The sequence below is a fragment of the Stigmatopora nigra genome, chromosome 17 (genome assembly GCF_051989575.1).
Source record: "Stigmatopora nigra isolate UIUO_SnigA chromosome 17, RoL_Snig_1.1, whole genome shotgun sequence".
Classification (NCBI taxonomy): Eukaryota; Metazoa; Chordata; class Actinopteri; order Syngnathiformes; family Syngnathidae; genus Stigmatopora; species Stigmatopora nigra.
Window position 1 is genome coordinate 2,845,683 of NC_135524.1, and position 25,003 is coordinate 2,870,685.

The following is a 25,003-nucleotide window of genomic DNA, read 5'->3' on the forward strand; positions in this document are numbered from 1 at the left end:
CAACTATTCTGTTAAATATAACTTTTTGGCTTTATTTTAAATTATGAAAAAAAATTATACATCTTTAATTTGATGGACTATATACTCGAAACTCCAAAACAATTTTTCACCATCAACATTTCAAGTCAAATACTTCTGACAACAAGCCCTTGAATTCACAATGTGTTTCTGTTTTTAATTTTTTGGCAACAAATCAAAAAACTGACTAAAAGGCAACGTCAGCAAAATACATTATTCTCTGTACATGGAAAAAAAACATTTGGCAAAAAAAAAAAAAATTATAATAATTCGAATAAACTTTAGTTATTTGATAAATAGTTGGAAAAATATTGCCCATTTTTAAATACTTAATTTGGAGATAAACTCACAGTTTTAGTGAAAGCAAAGTACCTGAAAACGACGATTGGGGTTAACCTCGTCAGTATCTTCTTTGTATTGCTGCACGGCAGCTTGCCGTCACCATCCCGAGTTCTGCGAGAGAACAGCGTACCGTTGTCAAGTCCTCGCACCATCTATTCATTTGGCTGATGTTATTAAGGGGAAAAAAAAGAGAGAAAAGCACCCCTGCACCAAAAAAAGGGTTCCAATTCCAACGTGACGGCGGGAAAGGCTACAAGATGATCCCGTCCGTTCACTTGGATGTTGTAAACGATCCGAGTGGGCGTGGCAATTGGTGAGCGAGTACCATAAATGTGTGTAAACATCTTGAAACGTTCCGGTCGCGTGCCGTAGGCGACGAGATGGCGGCAGTGAAAAGCGGCGGCCCCTCTCGGGTGCGACGGAACTACCTCGTAGGTGGCGTGGAATCCGGGACGCCGTCCGGCGCCCCCGCCCTTAGCTACACTCGAGGAGCTTGGCCAGAGCGTCACGCAGCTCGTTCAACTCAAAGATTTTGCCGTCGAGCAGTTGGAGCAGTGAGCGGAGACTCTGGCGGAAGAGTTCGCGTTCTCGCTGTTGGCCCTCCACCCGCTGCTCTAGCTCGCCCAGCTGAGCCTCCAGCGCCTCGTTCCGACGTTCCACCGCCTGGTAGGAGACAAACAAGAGTAGTATTACTGACTTGTGTTCAGATAATTTAAGAAAAAGTTAATGGCAGCCAATGTGTTAAATGGGGGCCATTTAATGGGTTAAAAAACTGAATAAAATCATCATTGTGTGTCCCCCTGTACATTCACCTGTAACTTCTGTGCGAGCGAGTCTCTTTGTGACTGAAACTGGTTGGCACTCTGCATCTCGGCTTTGAGACATTCCAGCTCCTGAAAAAAAAAAAGAGGTCAAAGGTCAACAATGGAGCCACAAGCCAATGCAGTTCAGGTCACATACATCCTCCTTGGCCTTGAGAGATGCCTCCAGTTCTTCAATGGTGCGGTTCAGCTGCGTTTTCTCCGATTTGACTGCAGTGCTTTGGCCGCTCACGCACTCCAACTCGGTCACCTGCAATGTTATTTTAAAATTTAGAAGAGCCTGGAATAATATACAAATAAATAAAAATGGAAGTCATTTTGCCAACCCGTTTATGTAGTCGATCCGCCTCCTCTTGGTACGCGGCTAATTGTTGCTTCCACTGTTTGACATTAGCCGTGGACTCCAGTAGCGCCGCTGTTAGCTTGGCGTTGTTGCCCTTCAGCGCCGCTAGCTCCGCCTCTAAGTGCTTCCCGATGCTGGAGGAACTTATGGATGGAAAAAAAATCATTTGAGTTAATATCATTTTTTGCTTTTTTTCTGCATATAAGCCATACCCTCGATGCAGTCATTTTTTTGTCTGACAAATATGGCTTATATGAGAGTAAATGCATTTATCGCTATAGTGATTCTTGAACCACAAAGTGCAAAGTACTCCCTCCCCTAATTGGAATGGTACAGATGTAAAACAAGAATTTAACCTGTGTGAGAAGGTAAGTGCATTATGGGGAGGCTCAGGTCTGGGCGGCTCCGGCGGCTGGGGCGTGTCCACCGTCACTCTCTCGTCCTCGGTGCCATTCACGCTATCCGGCGGTAGCGGTGACTGCCGAGCCCCGCTGGTAGACTCCTGAAAAAGAAAAATATTTTAATGACCATAAAAATAATATAATTATATACTCTATTTAGATGAATAATTAGAAATTAGCCATTTTCCTAAGTAGCAGTAAATTATTTGTTATTAAAAGAAAATCATTGAAAATGAATCAATAATTCTAAATTCTAAATAAAAAATAAGAGAATACATTATGTTTTTAAGCCAATTTTTTTGGATTACTGTAATGATGATAATGAAGAACGATAGCCCTCCAACACACAAAGCAAGGAAACATGACAATGACTATAAGGAGTGGGACATATAGTCAAGATAGAGGAGGGCTGGGCAAATTATTCTTTAAAAGGGCCACAGTGGGGGTTGGGCTTTCATTCCAAAGAGAGAACTTGTCCACATATCTGGTATGTGAATGTGCAATCAGTGGATTCCAGGCAGGTGCTCCTTGTTAACGCCCAACCCCCCATCGGTTACACTGTCTGCGCTGGTTCGCTTGGAACAAAAAGTTGCACCCACAGTGGCCCTTGAAAGAATAGTTAGCACCACCCTTGCTATGAAGGACGTTATTGAGGGGGTCTGGGGATTTGTAATAGCGAAGAGAAGGGTCACCACAGGGTTTTATGTGACTTTTACCTTCTTGAAAACAGGTTTGTTGGTGGCTAATATATTCCCTCGGAGTGTGCCGCCCTATGAAGTTGTCAGGCAAGACAGAGGGGGAAGATACACCAAGTTTCAATTACAATGACATCACTAATTGGGCCACCATTTAACTGTAGGGTCATGTTGAGAGTAATAGAGGTTGTCTATAAGCTTCTTTCCTTTAAGGCATAGCTTACTTTGGGCTGTAAATGAGCCTTTAAGTATACAAGAAAAGCTAGTTTAGTGCTTTTGTTGATTTGGTATTTCCGACATGCCTCTCTGAATATAAAATAAAATGCAAGGGTACTATCACGGGAAATTCACAAATCTATTTAATGAAAATGCCTTTTTGTCATCATGTCAATGAAAAAAAAATAAAAATAAACATGGTGAGCCACTGGTCTACAGCTAGGCTTTGCAAATTGTATAAATAATGAATAATGGGCATAGCTGATAGACTATGTTGGATACCTGTGAGGGTGTGCTGGTGAGTTCCATCTTTTCATGCGACTTCTCCTTGGCGAGTCGCGCCGCCTCCTTGAACTCAGCAAACTTTTCCGCAAACTGGAAAGACGGACAAAAAAAAAAAATACATATTCCATTTTTAGAGACATGCTAATCGAAGCTAGCAGACTAGCGTCGAGCACCTTGCTCAGTTGGCTTTCCGACGAGAAGCCCAGCCCGTAGACGGTGTTGGCCCGGCTGTCGGCCCATTGGCCGAACTTCTGGGAGGTTTTGGTGAAGGTCATGTTGGGGGTGATGGTGCTGTTGATAATGGCCTGGCGGGAAAGCACCATTTTTGCATTAGGGATAAGAATAGATGAATATAATTTTGTAAATACAGACCTTGGATCCTTCCAGGCTGATGATGCGATAGACGTTCCTGGTGCTGTCAAAGAAGTAGGAAACCGTGACAGCCTGTTTGCTGGTGGCGAGCCAGTTTTTCTTGGTGGTGGGGTCAATCTGGAAGATGTGGGCCCGCGTGCTGAAGATGGGCTGCTCACTGCATGGGGACACACACAATTTTACTTTCAAAATTTGCTACAATCACATGATCGAGTCATTTTCAGATTGGAAATCAGAACACAATAATGGCTTTTTAAAATTTTTTTTTAACTCATAGGCATTTATTGATACTGACAGACTTGTATTTAGTAAGGAAAAACTTGATAGTTGTGTAACGACTATGTGTTCACCAGTTGTGTCCATCTGATGATGTCGTGTTTCCAGCACAGCCTGGATCCAAATGTGACCTTGCGTTTTGTGCGTGGCTATTGTTCAAGCATAATCCCTTTTCCCCGCCTAATGAAAAGCACCGCATTCAGGAATTCATTGTACAGTCGCAACGAGGACCGAGGATGACCGGGTCGAGCCCAATGTTGTCGGGATTTAAAAAGGCTTCTGTTGCGACGAAGCTGCTGCTGCTGATGATGATGGTGGTCCCACTGCGCCCAGAGTGGTTCCAAGTGAAGATTTTGAAAAGAAAAGATCAACATGTCGGCACACGATGGGCTCCACACCAGCGTAATTCTAAATAATCTGAGTGCAAAACACGCGGCCGTTTTGGCAGACGTAAAACGGCATTACTTACTTAGATGCTGCGTCTCCATGGCAACAGGAAACGTGCCACCTATCTCTTTTTCTATAACCCTCCAACAAACACTTGCTTAATGTAATATTTGCATTTTGTTCATTTAAGAATGTCTGAAGTTATGCCGCAAGTTAAAAGTCAATTAAAATTAATTGTGAATAATTAAAAATCCGTACAAAGGAGTGTCAGATAGTACTTAGGAGCATAGTTTCATAATTAATGGAGCAAAACTGTTGGTTTATTAAAAGTTATATTGACTGTATAATACATACAATAGTTAGCTGGGATAGATTCCAGCATCCCCCAACTATATATTTTTTTTTCCCCCAAAAAATGCATTTTTTCTGTTTTACATGTCAATTTTAAAATCAACTTCAACTGCAATTAATAAACAGCTTGAGGCAAGCCCACTTTCCCCACTTCAGACATTACAACAAGCCCCAATACTGTATCAATGTTAATGTTTTAATAAGTTTATGCATGTTCAAAGCATGCCAGGGTAGTACAATTCACTTAAAAATATTTTGTAGGTCTCGATTGTGAATTTTTACTATTTAGAAGGCGTCGCCAGACAATCCAAGTGACTTTGACAGCTCAGAAATAACTGCCAACTCGGCGTTTCTATGCACGACCCTGTCACAAGAGAATGTGTCGGTCTGAGAGTGGATTTATTGACAGCTGCTGTCCTCACGAGCGGCTTTAATCTCCTGTAAGCATTTATTAGCGAGCAAGCCAGCTAGGCTAAGCTAGGGAAAGCTCCACGGACCTCCAAGTCTAAACAAGTTTGACAGCGGCGCGACAAAAATGTGCAGCGATGATATGATACAAACAAATCGTACTTGTGTTAAGGCGAATAAGAAAAAATAAAACTCACCCCATGGTTGCTGATGTTGTCCGAGTGGTTCCGAAGACGATCCCCTCCAGCCGACGCCTCTCCGCCCCTCCCCGCGTTCTCCCTCGGGCGACCGGTTCACTCCGACATGGCTTGACGTGTTGGCGGTCGTAGGTGCATGCGTGCCCGGAGGCGCATGATGATAATGACCGCGAGCCCGCCTCCTCGCTCCTCCACCCGCTTAGCACCTGCTAACACCTGCTAGCATCGCTCGCTTTCACTTTTTAAGGCGTCACTCGAGCAGAATTAAATTAAAAATCACTTTTCCAACCTGTTGAAGTAAAATACACTTAAACGAGGTTAAGGATGTTATTCCTTTTCATGTTTTTGGCGTGCAAAATAGGCGCCGTAGAAACTCAGTGATGGACATCCATAACTAGCTTGATGGCTAGTAGGGGTATCAGAAGTGAAGACAGATATTGCATTTACATTGCTAAACGTCTGAAGACGAAGTCGGCGGCATAAATAACTGGCGGCCATCTTGCGTCGGGATCACGGAGTGAATTTCCCTGCTAAAATACATACATTAACATGGCTGTGACTCAGGATGAATCTTGAAAAAATATCTTCACAGCAAATGCACTATATGTATGCCTTTATAAATGTTATGACAATTGAGTAATGTTTAGCTATTTAGGTATTTCCTCATTCTGTCCTTACTCCCCAAAAGTAACGGAAAAATTGTGACTATGCCGTTTTATTTATGTAGCACACCCCCACAGTGTGTCATTTGGACTGTAACACAGGTTCCATGAACTGTCAATCATGCGTATAAACTGACCATAAAGGTTGCACAAAATGTTCCTAATAAATGGCAAACATGATCAAATGTCTGGTGTTTACTCATTTATTTCTCATACTTCAGTGTTTAAACCAAAAACATTTTGTTAACAACTGAAAGAAGTTTCTATGTTGTAAAAAAGCTGATGAAATGAAGCCCAACTATAGAGAATGGTAAACATCAACTCAGTGAAAAGACCGTTAAGCGGCAATTTAATTAGAATTTTTACAGTTCCTACTACATGTAAAAACCTTAGATTACTGACGACTGATGCGCAATGACTAAATTATAAAGTCAACATTTGTAACCAAATCTATAACGGGCTACTTATGACCTGGTTGACGTATGTGCCCTTGACAAAATGAATGCTAAAGAGGATCGAGTCCGAGTGTCTTTTGTGGCAAAGAAGTGTATTGGAAAGCATTAAACTTCTCACTTGTGATTTTACGATCTTTTCTTCCTGCTCTCGGCTATCCCAAAGTCGACTGGTCGGAGTTTCATCTCGGCGAACTGGATTGAGGTCTCGTGGCCCTTCCAGTGGAACCAGTTGACTCCCTGTGGGACACAGAGGCGGGATGTACAAATATATCCTTGTTAATATATTGAACCTTATGAAGAAAATATGTTAAAAAAGCTCACCCAGTCAAAATGGCCAATGGCCAATGAGTTCAATGGAAGCCCATTAAGACTTACCTAGATGAAGGGCATTGACGAAAATAGTTTTTCTGTACCTTACTGTGATTTTTGTCTCCGTATTTTCCCATCAAGTTGACTCGATGGCAGTTCTTGTACCAGAAGGCTCCCTTGTATGACAAAGCGCAGTTGGTCACGGCGATGTCATTGTCATTGTCAAACGTGGAGAAGGGACGACCCTGGTGGTACGTCATGGAGTCGCCTGATGCAAAGGCAGGAAAGTATTGACAAATAGTTTGCGGCGTGTTTACTTTTCCGCCAACAATTCTACAGCAACAAAAACTGTCCATAAAACATCTGTGACTGGTCGATATGTCACTTTACGACATAGTCACCTGCAGTCCCGCTGTAAGCGCCAATGTGAATCTTAAAGCGCGTCCTGGGCTCCGCAATGAAGAACTTGTCGTACTGAGCGTAGGCTGAATCTCCAGCATCTCTCAGGTCCACGCGAAGCACGTACTGGCCAGCAGTCGTGATCTTGTGAAGGTTGGCCAGACCTGAAACGGACAATCGGATAGTTTGTCAACGAGGGAAGTGGCTAAATGCATCCACGAGTGGAGGAGAAGAAACATACCCAGCCAGAACTCGTCGTTCACGTTACCAAAACCAGCGGTATAGTTCTTCCAGTTCCTGAAGAACTCTAACCCTCCATTCTGCCGTCTCAAGAAGACCTGAGGAGGACACACCTTCATGAGAAATGGTCTGTACAATGAGCCGATGTGATTCCGGCCAATTCTTACCAGCCATCCTCCATCGTCTGTTTCCATGTCGCAGTAGACCTGGAGGACCTGACTTTCCACTCCTGCCACATAGATTGTATAGATCCCAGATATGTTTTCCCCATTCAGGAAGATCTGAGCGCAATCTTTGGGGAACTTGTGCAAGTGGCCCACTGAAAACAAAAAAAAATAGATCACCACAAACTTGAGAAACTGAAACAATTTGGTAAAAATCCAGTTGAAGCTGGTATTTGCCTGTACTGAAGACAGTGGTGATGGGTTGACTTTTCTCAGTTCCCACGATAGCTTGCAGTTGGACTGAGTACTCTGTGGATCTGGACAGCTGAACCATGTTGTACGAAGAGGCCGTTGGACTAAGCATGACTTCCTGAAAAATTACACGCAATACATTTTCAATCTTTTTAATAAGAAAAAGAAAAACTCCCTTCTGTGGGCAGTCATACCCGGGTTGAGCCATCTGCTGCAGAGAAGGTCAAAGAATAACCGCTGACAGCAACCTGCGGGTGTCTCCACGTTAGGGTGGCGGCGTCCGGTTGAATGTTGACAGCTGCTAGATCTCGAGGGGGGTCCACTTCTGTCAACCCAAGGTCAAATTTGAGCACTCAAATTCTCAAAATGGCAAAGTTATAACTGAAACCTACTAGTGGTGAATTCTGTCAGGGCAGCTGCACTCATCTGCTCCCCTTTGGAGGCAAAAAGTTGAACAGTGTAGCGAGTCCCGGGAAGCAACGAGGCCATCGTCAACTCGGTTCCAGAAATGCGCTTGGATATAGGTGACACTGTGAAATAGTTGACTTTGTACAATCTCGCCAAGTGGCAATATAGATCAAGTCAAGTATTAAAACGAACCTGACTCAGAACTATAAGATACCACGTAATCTTCCACCGCAGCTAGCGGTGGTTGCCACTGCAACAGGGCGGAGCTGTCTGTAATGTTAAGGGCGGTCAAACCTTGAGGTCGATCCAAAGCTATAAGGGAGGAAAGACATGACCCCTGTCATTGAACGGCATCCGAGGGAGGTGAGGACTGCAATGTTCCCCCAGATGTGAGGACTCACCAGTTGTTAAAACATCCCCACTAGGGTCGCTCTCCTCTAAACCCTTAATGGCCCTGACCGTCACCTGGTACATCTTGCCGGGACTCATGTTGGATAGCACAGCTTCCAGTACATCACCGTCAACGGTAACACTCATTGGACTCCCTGTGAACCAGAAAGGATTCTCTCAGTCCAAAGTTTCATGTCTTAGGTTACGTCTTAAGTAAGCCCAGAGTCCTTGTATACCCATCTTCAAGTTAAGTCTTTAAATAATTGAGTTATCAGATCCTGTGTTCTTGGTACCAAGATAACAACATGATGCTTACCTCCTTCAAATGGCATATAAGTGATGTGGTAGTTGTCTACGGCCGACTGAGGCGTGGACCAACGGACCACCGCGGTGGAATCGGTGATGTCGGAGAAACGAAGACCCTTTGGAGTTGTCAGGCCTGTGGAAAGAGAGAAAATGTTTTTGATGGGAAAATATCCTAGGACAGAATTGGTTCCAGATCAGAAAGCCATCACCAGATGGACAAGTATGATGGCTATCTGACTGGATCCATAGGTTACTATTAAAAAGTATTGATTAGGAAGAGATCCCAGTACCCTTAAGGTTAATATAGTCCTGAAAGGTTAGTAGAGAATCAGAGGATTCATTCCAGAGACATTCCTGAAACATCAGTGGTTGCAGTTCTAAAAGAGTACATGGGTTAGCAGAGAATCAAGGGACATAAATGTGAGAGCCTATAGTGAAAAAGGTCCAGTTTGGAGAGGTTCCAAAAGGTAATACAGAAGGAGTTGGTACTTTGTTGTAAGTTTGAAGAGGTTAATGAACTCAAGAGTTGAAGAGGTTAAGTCTATAGGCACCCATTTGCTCAGAGGTTAGTGTAGAACCAGTGGATCCAGTTCTAAAAAGTTCAATGACTTAGTTTGAAGAATGGAACCAGTGTAGCTTGTGTACCTGTTTGAGCAACACCAAAGATTGGTTGGGAGCGTTGGTCCAATGACACGCCATAAAGCTCAATTTCATACTCGGTGCCCGCCACGAGCCCGGTCATCAGCCTGGTTCGCTCTGCGCCGTGGACACTGTGCTCCTGAGGACGGGATACTCGTTTGCTGTCCCGTAGTTTGACCACAAATCTGTCAAAGAGATCCTCATCCGCAGTCCACGACACACGGAAACTGTCAGCCGTGATGTCGGAGACAAAAAGATGATCCACCTCGGGTTCTGCCTCTGAGCCACAAACGAAAGGTGGTCAGTTGGTTCATCCACTTCTGACCAAGATTTCAGAGGCATAGATCGGAAGGAGGCGTCCAAAAGGGATGCAAGAGGAAATCGGTCCGGGCAAAAGAACTGAAGATACAATTGGCTTTCTCTGACACTTTAATCAAGGCAGATTCAGGCAGGAGCCAATTTGTTGGGAGGAACTGGGTCACCATGCTTCCTCCCTCCAGCCACGCATTCAAAGGCAAAGAAACAGATTCCAGGTTAGATCATGCTTAGTGTTTTCCTTTATCTGATAGTTTTCTTTCTGAGATGCCATTAAACATATAAAAAAAATGGGTTCTAATAGTATAGATAAATGTTGTTTTGAGGTAGTTTTACTATTATACTGAAAAGCCTGAAATGGTGAGTAGAATCGGGCCTATTCAGAAGCCCTGAGCCTCAGTATATGTGAAGCATCCCCCTTAATGCAGATGCTTAAAATAGAAGCTCACGCGTTTTAAATCCTGACAAGGAAAACACACTGTCAAATATGAACGCAAACCAATAAGCTGGCTCACATTTGATTTGTGGAGGTAGAAAGAAACAAATGGGAGCGTCACCATGCCCGCCCCCGCGGCTACCCACTAAGAACACGTCAAAGACGCTTGAAAAGAGATGTTAAAAAGGAAAGGATTTAAGATTCACTTTCATAAATTAATTCAGGCGGCAATACTGTGTGGGAGCCTTAAAAGCAAGACATGGCAGATCTGAGTCACTAGCATCTTCCATGACTCAAGACACATGATTCAAGCAAACAGGCGTTGCCATGTCCAGAGGTTGAAACTTCAGGGCGATCAATGGCGTGCACGGTGCAGTGGTACCTTGACTCACAAGTTTTATTTGTTCTGTGAGAGGAATTCAAGTGCCATTCATCTGCAGAAAATGGCTGAAAAGTATAGGCATCCCAGTTCACATTTGGCAGGCACCTGTAGGTCAAGGTACCACTGCGGTTCCCCAGACGAGGGTGCGGCGCCCCCGCTGTCGGTACCTGTGACGGCCACTGTGGTGAGGGGTCGAGAGAGGAGCCCTGCCTTCGACACCCCCGTCAACCTGACCTCATAGCCTATGCCGGTGATGAGCCCCCATACTTCCAGATGGGTCTGGTTTCCTGGAACCTTGAATTCCCGAGGCTCCAGAAGCCAACCCGAGTCGGTCACCGCAACATTAAAGTGACTGAAAAGGCTGGGGTTGGGCGCTGATTCCTCCCGTGTATGCCGCTGCCTCACCCCCCACGAGACTCGGAAGCCAAAGGGAGTGACGTTGGAAATGGTCAGGTTTTCCACTTTGGGCAAAGGTGCTGGATGAAGGGGAGCAGTTGGTTTTAGATATGTGGGCAAAGATCTGTCTGGCTACTATTGACTAACATGTAGTTGAGAACGGGTAAAGTTACTAAGATACCTGTAACGCCATGGACTAGCGTGGAGGGAGTGCGACGGCCATGAGAAAAGCCATAAACTTCTACGTTATAGCCCGTGGCGTCCATTAGGTCGGAGAAGGTAACATTTACGGCGTCGCCTGGGAGACTGACCTCCCACGGCTCTGACTGTTGGTCGGCATCACTGACTCGCACAACCAAGCCATCAAAGTGGCCAGACGCAATACTCCAGCTCACACTGAGGTTATGCGGACCGCTAGACTGAACGGTTACAGGCCCCAACAGGGGGACATCCTCTGAACACAAAGAAAGAATTAAAACCTATTAAAAGTTATCAAAGTCGGCCAGTTTTGTACGAGATGTGTGAAACACAAGAAAATAAAATGATCTCTTAAACTAGTAGAATTATTAAAACAGACCACTTACAAATGTATAACTATGCAACATTTGGTGAACTACCCAACCCTGGAGCTACTGCTTAATAAAGTGAATGTGAAAGACGTCGCTTCCCCTGTCTCGCCCAGAGAGGCCTACCTGTTGTAGCAACAGCAAAAAGTGGCGGTGTGTTGCGGCCGCCGGCACTGGCGTACAGCTTTATGTCATAGCGTGTACGAGCTTTAAGGCCGGCCATGACCGTGGAGCGCGCATTGCCTGGCAGGACCTGACCCATCGCCTGCGAGGGCAAAGCAGACTCTCTGACTTCTACGACAAAGTTATCAAAAACCTTGGCACCCGCCTGCCACGTCAGAGACACTCTGTCTGAGGTAACGTTAGCAACAACTAGCCGGGACAAATCGGGCTCTTCAGCTATAAAGGGGGAGAAAGAGATATATATCATTTAGAAACTAAAACAACATCCAATTGACTTTGGAGGCACAAGTTAGACTACGGCAATGTCGCCCCTGCGAAGTCGTTTTAAGCCAATAGCAGGTCACATTGACAACTGCTCTAAACAGTACGTTGATTTCATCTAGAGAGGCCCTTTTTTTTGACTAGGTAGTTCAAAGACAAGTCAAATCCTTCGCAGGGACGACAACATGAAATCTTTCACAAATCCAACTGCTGATGATTAAAAAAAATAGAACCCTGAAAATACCTGTGGTCGCAACAACACTGATGGCACTCGTTCTGGTTCCTTTGTACGTTCCGTAGAGGTAGGCTACATAGTCAGAGCTGGGTCGCAGCCCTGACACCTTGTGTGCCGTCACAAGGCTGGACAAGTTATATTCCTTTGGCTCCAAAAGCCAATCGGAATCGATAATCTCCAGGACAAAACCATCCAAACGGCCCTCGGTGTGGTTCCAGACTACAGAGAAGCTTTCGAATGTCACATTCGACACGGAAAGTTGGCCGAGTAAAGGCTGACGCGCTGAAGGGAGAGACCACCGTTAGACATTTTGGACTTGATTTACTACTAGTGACAGTGGACACTATTTTTTTCGTGCAAAATCTAAAACTGTCCTTTTTTGGGGATCATATTTGAAAGACGGTTTTGTGCTTTAGCTTTAACGGATAGTTTTTATGATTCACAAAAGAAGCAGCAACCAAGAAAAAAAAAGCATAATTCAGCGGAAATAACAAATTCCATCCAAAGAAAGCATGCTCAGAATTCTAGCCGTGCACTAACTCTTATTCCAAGACTCAAGAAAGTTTATAACATCCTTAGCTTATGTTAATTTACCCCGTTTGTTGCCAAGTGGTTATGAGAACAAAAGGTAGCGAGTCAAGGCACTGCGGACATATGCCGGTACCTGTGGAGGCTTCGGCGTACAGGGGCTCCAGGAAGACCCCCTGGTAGAGGGGGTACAGGCCAACCATGTAGCTTGTGTTGGTGTCCAGGCCCCAGAGGCCGAGGCTAACTGCTCCGCCCGAAACACTAAGGTTTTGGCTCTGCGCTATATTGTCCAAGTTTGTTACCTCCACCACAAAGCCGTCGAAGTCGACGCCCGAGGGGCTCCAGGATGCTAGGAAACCGTTCCACGTCACATCCGAGAGGGTGAGGTTGGCCACTGAGGGCCTCGCTGCTTCTGCTGGGTCATACAAAACCATCGTGGAAGGTGGCTAATAGCGAGTAAAACTACAGAAAATAAGATATCGGGATACAGCAGACAAATGTTCCCAGAACTCTAAAGAGAATCGCGAAAGAGTTCAATGGTGAAGAGTGAGTGGAAATTAGCCTGAAACAAGATTTCTAGGCAATGCAGATCCAAGAAACCTGAACATCTAAGAGGAACTCAATGATCTCCATTATGCTTTCAACACATATAATGTTAACCTGCAGGAAAGTAAGTGGTGGGCTGAGGTGGTTCCCCCACCTTCAGTAGATCAACCTACCCGTGGTTGCAGCCAGAGTGACCGGCGAGCTCATCTTGTGGCCTCGCTCGGCCGTCATGGTGACGGAGTAACTCGTCGCAGGCGTCAGGTCAGTTAAGACGAATGTAGTCTCAGAGCCCGGGATCTCGCTCTCCTCCACTTGCCCGTCTCTTGAGACGTACACTAAGCGGTATCGCGATACTCTGGCTTTTGGCTTCTTCCACCGGATGCCAATTGATGTTGCTGTGGACTCTGTTTGCTCCAGACCTTGAGGAGGATCCAGGTCTGATGGAAAACAATCAGTGATGAATCCAGTTCATCTTACTTCAGAATGAAAAAGTTTAGCACTGACCCGTTGCTGAGTTTATGATGGCCGGTAGGCTTTCCCGTTCATTCTTCATGCCGGTCACTCCGATCCCATACTCTGTCCCTGGCCTCAGTCCTGGTCAACCATCACATTGACTAGTTTAGAGATTTCTAACTCTACTAAATCCAGCGAATGATCATAGCCAGCTTTCCCCACCACAATCAATGGCAGCCAATGAGTATAATGAGTGCCATTAAAAGGTTATAACTAGGTCGACACCCTTGGACAAGTCAGAAGAACATGAAGTACACACTTATTACCTGTGATTGTGGCTGTCGTAGTTTCTCCAAGTCCTCTTGGAAAAACTTCCTCGCCATGGGCTGCCCCAGATAGCGGGCTGTATTTCACACGATAGTGGTCCACTTGGGCTTGACTGTTGCGCCACTTAAGGGTGATACTGTTTTCTGTCTGCAGTGTTGCCAGCAGCTCCCTGGGGGCATCCAGTGCTTCACATAATACAATTATCGTCATATTAGTCGCATAGTGACTGTCATTTTGGCCAGTTTTGCAGATAATGATCTTTCAACTAAGCAGGATAAGCAAACCTGTAGTAAAAGTGGCGTTGGCTGGTTCGCTGCTGAAATTGTGGATTCGCGACACAAGCGTAACTGTGTACTCCGTGTCAGGCTTCAGGCCCTCCAAGCTGTGCTGCTTGTCGGGTGGAAAAATTTCCACTCTGGCACCCTCAGAGGAGGCTTTGCTTGGTTTGTAAACCAGGGTCACCCGCTCAGCCTGGGCCACCGGTTCAGACCAGCTGATTAGTGCTGAGGAGTCGCTAACATCCAGCACTTGAAGCTGCCTTGGGGCGTCAATGTCTGGAAAGGGAAAGGTTACACCACATAAAAAGACGATTCCATTATTAAAATGCGCCTGTCCATGTCCTGAGATGTAAAATAAGCATGACTGTCTCACTACACAGCAGGATTAAATGTCGGGAAAGCTATGAAGTCCTTCTAAGATCTTTTTCTGCACACTTTGAGCCAATGACAACTAAAGGTCTGTCACGCAGAACCAATGGCTACTGCGAGAATATTACCATAATACTTCAAGTTTGACTTTTCTTGGTTTCAATCAATAATGGGAATCACAGTTTTGAGATAGAATGTAATGGGGGTAAATAGCAATTACTTACTAGTTGTAACCTGTTCAATAACCGGTGGTCCCATAGTGTTGTTTTTTATCATCCTAAGAGACACCTCGTACAGCTGCCCTGGGCCAAGGCCCAACTGCAGAAAGTGTTTTTTAGAGGCAGGAACTGTGTTCACGACCTTTCCGTTTTCTTCTTTCTTAAAAAAAAAAAAAAAAAACAAGCACAAGTCAGATGTAAGGATGGACATTAAGAAAAAAACAACAGTAAAAACTGTAAAGAACAGCTATCTTAAACAATCCAACTATTCGACATCTCAAAGACTTGGTCATAGCCTGAAAAGTCCTTGAATTGTCTTGAAACCATCTATATCTTGACTCATAGTTAAGCCTTGAGTGTTTTGGTTTTGAGTCAGTTATGAATTTTAAAAATCTTGGCACATTGAAGTCCTCTACTTGACTTGATTTTATTTAGTCTGGACTTCAGTGCTTCACTGCACATCAGTAGTTTCTGGCTCAAATTCTACACAGCTTCTTTTCACAAGATCTTAACTTTGTTCCATTATTTTCCACACTGGGGACAAAATTAAACACGTGTTGTGCTGACCAGAGAGTTCCAGGAAAAAGTCCTGGCTTAGCACCTCACGCTCATGAAAAGCCGGGAAAGCCTTCAAACGGGACCTACCGTGTTACGGAAGTAGATCTCCCAGCCATCGAAGGGAATGTTTGGTTGCTCCCAAGCAACCTCAACAGAGTTTTCCTTTACAGACTTAAATCGTAAACCTTGTGGCCGTGGAAGGGCTGTTGGGATTGAAACCATAACCGTCAGAGAACCAGAGTGCCATTTCTGGAAACAAATATGAAAAACATATTTTTGGTACCTGTTGCCGCCTTGCCGCTAACTGGCACACTTCTCTTGTCATTCAGAACAGCATAAACATTAATCATGTACTCTAAACCAGGTTCCAGCCCTTGGATCGTGGCACTGGTTCGATCTCCAGAGACGGTGAAGTCCAATGGTGTCCCACTGGGCTGAGTGGGCAAGTATGTGATGAGGTATTCGGTCACCAGCATTTCGTTTCTCCAGGATAAGTCCACCGTCTCTGTGGTGACTTCACCCAATGTCAGATTCGTTGCGGGAGACACTAGAGAAAAAAAAAGGAAATGTTTGAATTTTTTCATGGTCCAGTGCACACAAGCTAATGGGAGCTCCAGAGAAACATCTGGAAGTAGTGAGAGGCAGAGAGAGAGACGCCAAAATGTCCTTACTTCAAGATCTTATTGGAGAAACAGTGTGGAATGAGTTTAAAAGGACTCTTAACCTAATGTTGAGGTAGAAAATATATTGCAGTAGCTCTCACACTGGAAGGACACATAAATTGGGGGTGGGTCAAATAATTAGCTATAAATAACATGGTGTCATTTAGAGAAAAATGGTGCATACCAACACATGGTGACCGCAGTGCCAATAAAATGAGTTAGTACTCCCTACCTTAACCCTTTAAGTGACCATTTTTGGTAATAAAAAAAATGAAGTTTGTGGAACTGTATTCCAAGAGTTAGCTCACCTTCAGAGCAGTCATCTGTGATGTATCCCTCATCGCAGACACACCGTCCCTCCACACAGTTCCCTCTCTCGTGGCACCTGTTTGGGCAACTCTGCTCGGCGCAAGTCTCCCCTTCATACCCACTTTCGCACTCGCACCTTCCCTTGAAGCATCGCCCTCTGTTGTTGCACTTGTCCGGACAGGTAAGCCGGGAGCAATCGGGCCCTGCGTAGCCTTCCTGACAGATGCATGAGCCGTCGTCGCAGTGGCCACGACCCAGGCAGTCATTGAGGCAGGCCTTCCGACCACAGTCCTCCCCGGCAAAACCTTCATTGCATACGCATTGTCCGTCCAGGCAGCGCCCGCGCTCTAGGCAGTTGCGGGGGCAGCTCAGCAGGGCGCAGTCGGCGCCGGTGAAGCCGGCATGGCACGCGCAGAGGCCTTCGATACACTCGCCTCGACCATAGCAGTTTGAGGGGCAGACTTTGATGCTGCAATCTTCGCCAGCGAAGCCTTCCTGGCACACACACTGTCCATTGACACAGCGCCCTCTCTGCAGGCAATCGTTGGGGCAAGAAACTTCACTGCAGTCGTTCCCCCGGAAGCCAGCGTCACAGGCGCACCAGCCGTTGACGCACTGGCCTCGGCCTTGGCAGTCATTGGGACACGCCAACTGGCTGCAGTCATCACCTTGATAGCCGGCGTCACAAACGCACATCCCGTTAAAGCAGGCGCCCCTACCGTTGCAGTCGTAGAGGCAGGTGAGGCGGGAGCAGTCTTCGCCGGCATAACCCGCTGCGCAGGCGCAAATGCCATCGACGCAGAGGCCGTTACCGTGGCAGTCGCCGGGACAGATGGGCAGCCCGCAGTCCTCCCCGGAGAAACCGGGCTCGCATTGGCAAGTTCCGTTGACACAGAGCCCGTGACCTAAGCAATCTTTGGGGCAAAGCAGTTGGGTGCAATCCCAACCAGTCCAGGGGTCCTCGCAGATACATTCACCGTCCTTGCAAAGCCCACGATCTCGGCAGTTTTCGGGACAATCGGGCTCGGTGCAGTTTGTTCCTTTCCAACCTTCTTCACAGGTGCAACCACATGTCTCCAGGCTGTATTTGCCGTGTACACCGCACAGAGTCACGTCTCTTGCCGCCTGTGCGCTACAACAGGCGCCCTCCTCGCCGCCAGACCGACTTCTCAACGCCAACACTTCGCCCTCCAGCGCCTCGATGCGGTTCAATAGGTCTTGGACGCGAAGCTGGTCGGCATCACAGCCGCACGCCCCGCGTGGGATATTTATGCGGTGTGTGAAGACGATCTGGGTCTCACCATCTGTGGAAAGGTGGGTTCCAGAGTCGACGGCAGAGTCCGTGGGAGCCGCGTTTTCTGGGGTATCTACATCTACGGAACACAGGTGGCCGGCCGGGACGTTGATGTTGTAGACATGATTAAAGACCACGGGCTGGCTGTTGGCTCTGGTCGAGGTGACATTTTGTTCCAGAGGAACCTGGCGACGATGCCGGAGGGTCTTTTTTACTAGGCCGGGGGCAGTGAAGCCCAACAAGATGCTCACGATGAAACAGCGCACTAAATATCTTGTGGCCATGACGCTTTACGTTGAGATTGTGTTGCAGGTTGATCTGGAATAGAAAAGGAATTGTGTATTGGTTATTATCCATTCATAAAACAACTTTGTGTTCAACATTAAAGTCCTACTGTAGTGTAACAATACTGACATTTTTGTCCCCATCTGACATTCATTATGGACAATACAGTTATTTTTGGAGTATGCGACAGTATCAGATTTGAAATTGTGGTTGATGTGTTTTCAGGATTGTGGCGCTTTACAACTGCTGTAAAACAAACCACTTGGAAAACATATTGCCTACGTGGAACTACCTCTCTACAGAAATCTATGACAGAACATTTTCAATGGCTTTTGCCATAGGGAGAGTTGTGTACCAAAATATGTAAATTTCCAACATAACCAGAATGAATAAAAACTAGTATTCAGGTTTGCTTTTATGGCCACAAACACAAAAGAAATACTAACTATGTGGGAGGCAATTATACAATTCTATGGCTAAAGAAAACTCAGGTGCAGGCTGTTGCCCAGAATAACTCAAGAAAAATGGCCAAAATGACGACTCCATGAGGCTAACAATGCATAAAAAAACAGACGTGGGGCGGTTCGACTTCAGTAAGCTAAAATCCAGAAATTGCTTTTACTTCCCACACTCTGGCAGACGGATGGGAACTTTCCAGCCTGGAAATGGGAAAGCGGGAATGTTGCTGCCTCCATGTTTGGAGCTCAGCTCTAGGACGGACGATTTTGTCCAATCGGCCTAGTGTCCCTTTCAGATTGATTTTTAAAAGTGATAAAATTGCATCTGAGCTTGTGTGCTCTAATTTGTCGGATTGCATCTGGAAGTCATTTGGTTGCTGTTTAGTAGGGGGGTCAACGCTGCACCTCATTAACAGATTTGCCTGATTGCAGTTAAATATATTTTCCAATGGCAATAAATTCCTGTTCTTGTGCAAGGTTTGGAAAAGAACAATGCTGTTAAAGTGGCTGAAAATGGAGGACAAAACTAGTGTTCTGATTTCAAAAAGGTAATATCTGTCATCACTGAATGCCCTTTGACCTTAGTGGTTCCAACTGTAATTTAGTCATAGGAGAAGAACATATGAAAGATGGAATGCTTCTCTATAGATTATAGAAGAAGAAAAAAAACATGACTGCTCCCATAGCGCTTTGTAAGGGGGTCGTGAGGAGGGAATCCATACAGAAGGAGATGATCAAAAACAGCTGTTCCATGACCTACTGTCGTGTTATAGAATACACAACCAATACTACTGGGTTTTCACTAGTCTGGATGCTGTTGTAAAAAAAAGGGGCACCTGTTGCACTTCTCTAAATTATGATTGACACCCGATCAAGTGATGTCTGATCATCTTTCCACTGTGAATTTCAATGAGTTGGTCACTAGTAGAAATCCTATCTATTTAAGAAAAATAAATCATTATTCGTACCTGAAATGGTTAAAAAAATGAGTGCTAGACACATTCCTAACAAAAAGAGGATCAATGTCTACACTTAAAAATCACACTAAACCAGATTGAGGCTTCATTTAAGCAGTGTTAATGGGCTCAAAGGCTGAAGTGCTCTAACAGGGACACAAAAAAAGAAATGGGACTGAAATTGCAGCCTAATAACAAAATTATATATACATATACATATATACACAAATACACATACACACATTGCAGCCTAATAACAAAATTATATATACATATACATATATACACAAATACACATACACACATATACACATATACATATATACACAAATACACATATACACTTACATACACATACACATATATACATATATATATATATATGTATGTATACACACAAAAATATATATAAAGTGAGAGTACAAAACATATTTTTACCTACTTTTAGATTTCCTTCGTCAAATACTGCAATCCATTTAAATACTTCAGTTTGGAGAGATAATACATTGAAAACAGTTGCATGAATTTTTAGACTCGTACATTAATTTTACTAAAATAGTGCATTATGTTTAATGTAATGCACGATATCCAGTCCATCAGCTGACATCTCCCGTCACAAAATTAAAGAAAGAAATCAAAGCAATTGATTTTTTTTCTTTTCAAAGCGTAATACACATTCTGTCTTACCTTCACACGTGTCCAGTGGGAGGAAAACATGAGAACATCTTGCAGCTAGCCTACGGGGGGCTCCTCCGTCTTCCTGCTCGGCGACTGATGCAGAAATAGAGATGGAACGTGAAGCTAGAGAAACAGAGAAGAGAGAGAGAGAGAGCAAATGAGTGAAAGGCATTGAAAAGTGAGGTCAGAGAAGCCCCGCCTCCTTCTTTCACATCTCACTGACTGAAGCGAATGTCATGATTTCATTTTATTGCCACTACTGTCCTTCATTAGGCATAAGCTATGTTGTGGTGAGGGTAGAAATATGTAGTTGGTGTAGGGCCAGAAAATATGTATAAACTTGTAAATCCTTTAGCATGTGTAGAAGACTTTCACGACCACTTTAAGTAACTCTGAAAAATGTCATAAGAAGCTTTGTTGACTTTTCTTTGCATTACTGCGGATGGCAAGGGATCAATGAGCTTTAATGGAGTCGCTCTTTCGGCCAATTTTTAACCGCACAGGCGTTCCTGGGAATTGTGGTCGAAGGGCGGAAAACACAAGGATGGGAAGATGGTGACGTCAGATTTGGCCTGTACAGAAGCTGCCCACGTCAAATTTAACTACATGTTAGCTAGAAATTGTAGATGTTGATCATGCCAGATTTTTATTTATTTGTTATTATTCTTAAGTATTAATTCTTGGTCTTCAATTACTGTGAACGGCAGCCAATGAGTTAAATGGAAATTCAGGCTTCAAGGGGTTAATTTGAGAAGACTTAAACGGAGTCCTCTCTTAATGCAACATTTCTAATCAGCTGGTTTGCATTTGCACAGAAGACAATTTTAAAAGAGGATTTATATGGCTGGGGGCATATAAATCCTCTTTTAATCAACTGTTCAATTGGTCAGAAAGGACAGATTAAGTGGATTTGTCGCTTTTCATTGCAGGATGGCCAACAAATGTAGTATTTGGTAAAGTAGTATTCAATGTCAGATGCTATTTGGAAAAGGGGAGCTGAATTTGGTTTCCAGTGTTGGGTGGGGGAGGGAGGGTGGAGGACTTAACAAGCTACTTCTTGACTTGTTCACCTAAAGAAGCACAAAACTTCTAGGTGAAAGTTCAATTAACGGGGGTTGGGTTGGTGTCAGTGGGGGAAGATTTTGGTTCAAACCACCAGCATCGACCGAGCTGAAAAAGTTGAACCAGCGGGGGTTGTGCTGCGAGACGCACCTGACAGCAATCCACTGATTGCACTTGCAGGACACTAGTATTGTGGAAAGCTTTGCTCCTTAGGAGGTTGAAACCAAAACACTCACTGTGGCCCTTATTTTAGTCTGCCCAGCCCTATTAAATAAATGCATAGTCTTATGGGATGCTATGTTTTCCTTTATATGTTTAATGCTTCAATTTCTTTGAGGCACTCAGTTGTTTTTCAATGGTCAATAGTTTGTGCTTTGATGGCTCATGTATGAAATAAGTAAAAAAAAAAGTCTTGAACTGGCCAATTTTCCCTTTCCAATGCATCCAGAAAAGACATAGCTGACAAAATTGAAGCAACGGGGGTTGGGTCGGTGGGGGCAGATTTTGGTTCAAGTCATCCAGCACCGGGCGAGCTGACAAACTTGAACCAGCGGGGGTTGTGCTGCAAGACACAGCTGACAGCAATCCACTGATTGCACTTGCAGGACACTAGTATTGCAGAAAGCGTTGCTCTTTAGGAGGTTGAAACTAAAGCACTCAATGTAGCCCTTATTTTAGTCTGCCCAGCCCTATTAGATAAATGCATAGTCTTATAAGATGCTATGTTTTCCTTCATATGTCCAATAATTCAATTTCTTTGAGGAACTGACTTGCTCTTCAATGGTCAAAAGTTTGTGCTTTGATGGCCCATGTTTGAAATAAGTAAAAAAAAAAAATGTAGTGGCCAAATTTCCCTTTCCAAGGCATCCAGAAAAGACATAGGTGACAAAATTGAAGCAACAGGGGTTGGGTTGGTGTCGGTGGGGGAGGGAGGATGGGGGACTTAACAAGCTACACTATTTCCTGACTTGTTCACCTAAAGAAGCACAAAACCTCTAGGTGAAAGTTCAATTAACGGGGGTTGGGTCGGTGTCAGTGGGGGAAGATTTTGGTTCAAGTCATCCTGCACCGAGCGAGCTGACAAACTTGAACCAGCGGGGGTTGTGCTGCGAGACGCACCTGACAGCAATCCACTGATTGCACTTGCAGGACACTAGTATTGTGGAAAGCTTTGCTCCTTAGGAGGTTGAAACCAAAACATCACTGTGTCCCTTATTATAGTCTGCCCAGCCCTATTAAATAAATGCATAGTCTTATGGGATGCTATGTTTTCCTTCATATGTTCAATGCTTCAATTTCTTTGAGGCACTCAGTTGTTTTTCAATGGTCAATAGTTTGTGCTTTGATGGCCCATGTTTGAAATAAGTAAAAAAAAAATGTACTGGCCAAATTTCCCTTTCCAAGGCCAAATTTTCCTTTCCAAGCCATCCAGAAAAGACATAGGTGACAAAATTGAAGCAATGGGGGTTGGGTCGGAGTCGGTGGGGGCAGATTTTTGTTCAAGTCATCCAGCACCGAGCGAGCTGACAAACTTGAACCAGCGGGGGTTGTGCTGCAAGACGCACCTGACAGCAATCCACTGATTGCACTTGCAGGACACTAGTATTGCAGAAAGCGTTCCTCTTTTAACCAATGCTCCCCCGCACTGACTTTTGCCCTTATTTTAGGGTGCCCATTCCATTTAAATAAATGCCTAATCTTATGGGATGCTATGTTTTCCTTCATATGTTCAATGCTTCAATTTCTTGGAGGCATTCACTCGCTCTTCAATGGTCAAATGTTTGTGCTTTGATGGCCCATGTTTGAAATAGGTCCAAAAAGTAAAAGTTTTGTACTGGCTGTTTTTCCCTTTCCAAGGCATCCAGAAAAGACATAGGTGACAAAATTGAAGCACCAGGGGTTGGGTTGGTGTCGGTGGGGGAGGGAGGTAGGGTGGGGGACTTAACAAGCTACACTATTTCCTGACTTGTTCACCTAAAGAAGCACAAAACCTCTAGGTGAAAGTTCAATCAATGGGGGTTGGGTCGGTGTCAGTGGGGGAAGATTTTGGTTCAAACCACCAGCATCGACCGAGCTGAAAAAGTTGAGCCAGCGGGGGTTGTGCTGCAAGACGCACCTGACAGTAATCCACTGATTGCACTTGCAGGACACTAGTATTGTGGAAAGCTTTGCTCCTTAGGAGGTTGAAACCAAAACATCACTGTGTCCCTTATTATAGTCTGCCCAGCCCTATTAAATAAATGCATAGTCTTATGGGATGCTATGTTTTCCTTCATATGTTCAATGCTTCAATTTCTTTGAGGCACTCAGTTGTTCTTCAATGGTCAAAAGTTTGTGCTTTGATGGCCCATGTTTGAAATAAGTAAAAAAAAAATTGTACTGGCTGTTTTACCCTTTCCAAGGCATCCAGAAAAGACATAGGTGACAAAATTGAAGCAACGGGGGTTGGGTTGGTGTTGGTGGGGGTAGTAGCTTTTGGCTCAAACCTTCCAGCATTCAATGAGCTGACTGGCAAACTTGAATCAGCGGGGGTTGTGCTGTGACAAGCACCTGACTCCAATGCACGAATTGCACTTGTAACATACAGGAGTTGCACAAAGTTTTCTCTTTAGAGCACAGGTGTCAAAGTGGTGGCCCAGGGGCCAAATCTGGCCCACTGCATCATTTTGTGCGGCCCGAGAAAGTAAATCATGAGTGCCAACCTTCTGTTTTAGGATCAAATTTACATGATTATAGATGTACATTACAGTTCCTTATTTTCCCCTTTTTAAAAATAATCATTGCATTTTTTTAATACAATATCTTTCTTTGGTCTTTTTAGCTCAAAATGCATTTGGTATAATCTAAAAATATTTTCCGTTTTCTACTTTAAAAAAATATTTTGTTTACATTTGAAAAAAAATACATGATTAAAAGACATTTTCCATTACTAAGAAAAAAGCTAAAATAAACATTGTTTTAGATTTATAAAAAAACGGACTATACAGGGCTTTTGATCCAGTTCTTTTAATCCAATTTTTAAAAAGAATATTTTAAAAAATCTAGATATTAGACCTAAAATAGTCCGGCCCACCAAAAATGGAGTTGAACATGGTTTATAGAGGTGCCATATTGGTAAGTAATACTAAGACGTTAAATTGAGAAACAGCTGGTGGGGAAATACGCACGGAGAAGAAATACAGCCCCCAAACATGAACTAATAAGGACCTATTTTGTGTTTAAAGCGCTGAAGAATTATCGGCAGGAGGCACCTGAATGATGGCTCCAAGATGTGAAGTGTTTGTATAGGACTTTGGCTCAGCCTGTGTTCCTCATTAAGATGGATGGGCGATTTTTGTTGCCAGTCACAGTAAAGTGGAAGAGCAAGTGAATCGTAGGGACGAAGATTTTCCGAAAACAAAACTTCAAAAAGGCCAGAGAGGTTTTTCAGTGGACCTCGTATAGTCGTCATGAAAAATATGCTTGTCTTGAACATTTTTGGGGTTAAAATAACAATGTTCAAGCCCCTGGTTTTTAATGCCAAGGATGATGTTACAATAGTCTGGCTACTGAAGGCCTCGCCATGTAAACCCATCTGCGTAAACTTAAACAATGTTGTGTTAAAGTTCCCAACAACAGCAGGAATTATGATCGAGAATTGCACAGAATTAAATTAAATTCGAACAGATTTTGACAACAAATCCAGAATTCTCATGTTCAACTAATAGTACACAAAAATCAAATGCTTACTTACATTGAGTGAAATCTGGCTGTCAATGTAAGTTCTTATTCCTTAAAATGGGAAGCCACACCCCCAAAAGGTCCAAAACGAATGGGGGGGACTCGTTGTTCTGCCCTTGGAGGTTTCGTCTACTTTTTTTGGGGTTTCCATGGGATCCATGAGTGGCCATCGCCTCTAGGGAGCAAATTGAA

At 44.2% G+C, this 25,003-nt stretch overlaps 3 protein-coding genes across 12 annotated transcripts; all 3 read right to left on the minus strand.

Annotated features, from left to right (window-relative positions):
- Positions 1 to 6: 6 nt before the first annotated feature.
- homer1 (homer scaffold protein 1) lies at positions 7 to 5,715 on the minus strand. 4 transcript variants are annotated; one of them, XM_077737035.1, is made up of 10 exons: positions 5,113 to 5,715; positions 3,494 to 3,650; positions 3,295 to 3,426; positions 3,119 to 3,211; positions 2,642 to 2,695; positions 1,881 to 2,026; positions 1,508 to 1,667; positions 1,321 to 1,431; positions 1,173 to 1,253; positions 7 to 1,023 (listed from the first exon to the last, which is right to left on the minus strand). In XM_077737035.1, exons 1-10 carry the CDS (start codon positions 5,115 to 5,117, stop codon positions 835 to 837), a joined length of 1,128 nt encoding a protein of 375 aa, XP_077593161.1. In that variant the 5' UTR covers positions 5,118 to 5,715; the 3' UTR covers positions 7 to 834. The 4 variants fall into 4 exon arrangements, with proteins under 4 accessions (XP_077593161.1, XP_077593162.1, XP_077593164.1 ...); XM_077737036.1 differs by having other exon boundaries at positions 1,881 to 2,004; positions 2,641 to 2,695; XM_077737038.1 differs by lacking the exon at positions 2,642 to 2,695 and having other exon boundaries at positions 1,881 to 2,004; positions 3,118 to 3,211; positions 5,113 to 5,713.
- Positions 5,716 to 5,961: 246 nt separating this feature from the next.
- Positions 5,962 to 24,981, minus strand: LOC144210380 (tenascin-like). Of its 3 annotated transcripts, none has more exons than XM_077737023.1 (22): positions 24,825 to 24,981; positions 20,039 to 20,152; positions 19,794 to 19,816; positions 16,358 to 17,970; positions 15,671 to 15,934; positions 15,475 to 15,590; positions 14,836 to 14,989; positions 14,249 to 14,518; positions 13,964 to 14,149; positions 13,689 to 13,778; positions 13,358 to 13,621; positions 8,708 to 8,830; positions 8,403 to 8,546; positions 8,194 to 8,313; positions 7,986 to 8,123; positions 7,788 to 7,918; positions 7,579 to 7,711; positions 7,345 to 7,496; positions 7,179 to 7,275; positions 6,940 to 7,101; positions 6,643 to 6,806; positions 5,962 to 6,466 (listed from the first exon to the last, which is right to left on the minus strand). In XM_077737023.1, exons 4-22 carry the CDS (start codon positions 17,934 to 17,936, stop codon positions 6,356 to 6,358), a joined length of 4,398 nt encoding a protein of 1,465 aa, XP_077593149.1. In that variant the 5' UTR covers positions 17,937 to 17,970; positions 19,794 to 19,816; positions 20,039 to 20,152; positions 24,825 to 24,981; the 3' UTR covers positions 5,962 to 6,355. The 3 variants fall into 3 exon arrangements, with proteins under 3 accessions (XP_077593149.1, XP_077593150.1, XP_077593148.1); XM_077737024.1 differs by having other exon boundaries at positions 19,790 to 19,816; XM_077737022.1 differs by lacking the exon at positions 19,794 to 19,816.
- Positions 9,466 to 13,341, minus strand: LOC144210383 (tenascin-like). Of its 5 annotated transcripts, XM_077737030.1 has the most exons (7): positions 12,775 to 13,341; positions 12,120 to 12,392; positions 11,558 to 11,830; positions 11,047 to 11,319; positions 10,704 to 10,945; positions 10,480 to 10,636; positions 9,495 to 9,615 (listed from the first exon to the last, which is right to left on the minus strand). In XM_077737030.1, coding segments are annotated over exons 1-7 (1,518 nt in total). In that variant the 5' UTR covers positions 13,073 to 13,341; the 3' UTR covers positions 9,495 to 9,613. The 5 variants fall into 5 exon arrangements, with proteins under 5 accessions (XP_077593153.1, XP_077593156.1, XP_077593155.1 ...); XM_077737027.1 differs by having other exon boundaries at positions 9,466 to 10,636; XM_077737029.1 differs by having other exon boundaries at positions 10,480 to 10,945.
- Positions 24,982 to 25,003: the final 22 nt, after the last annotated feature.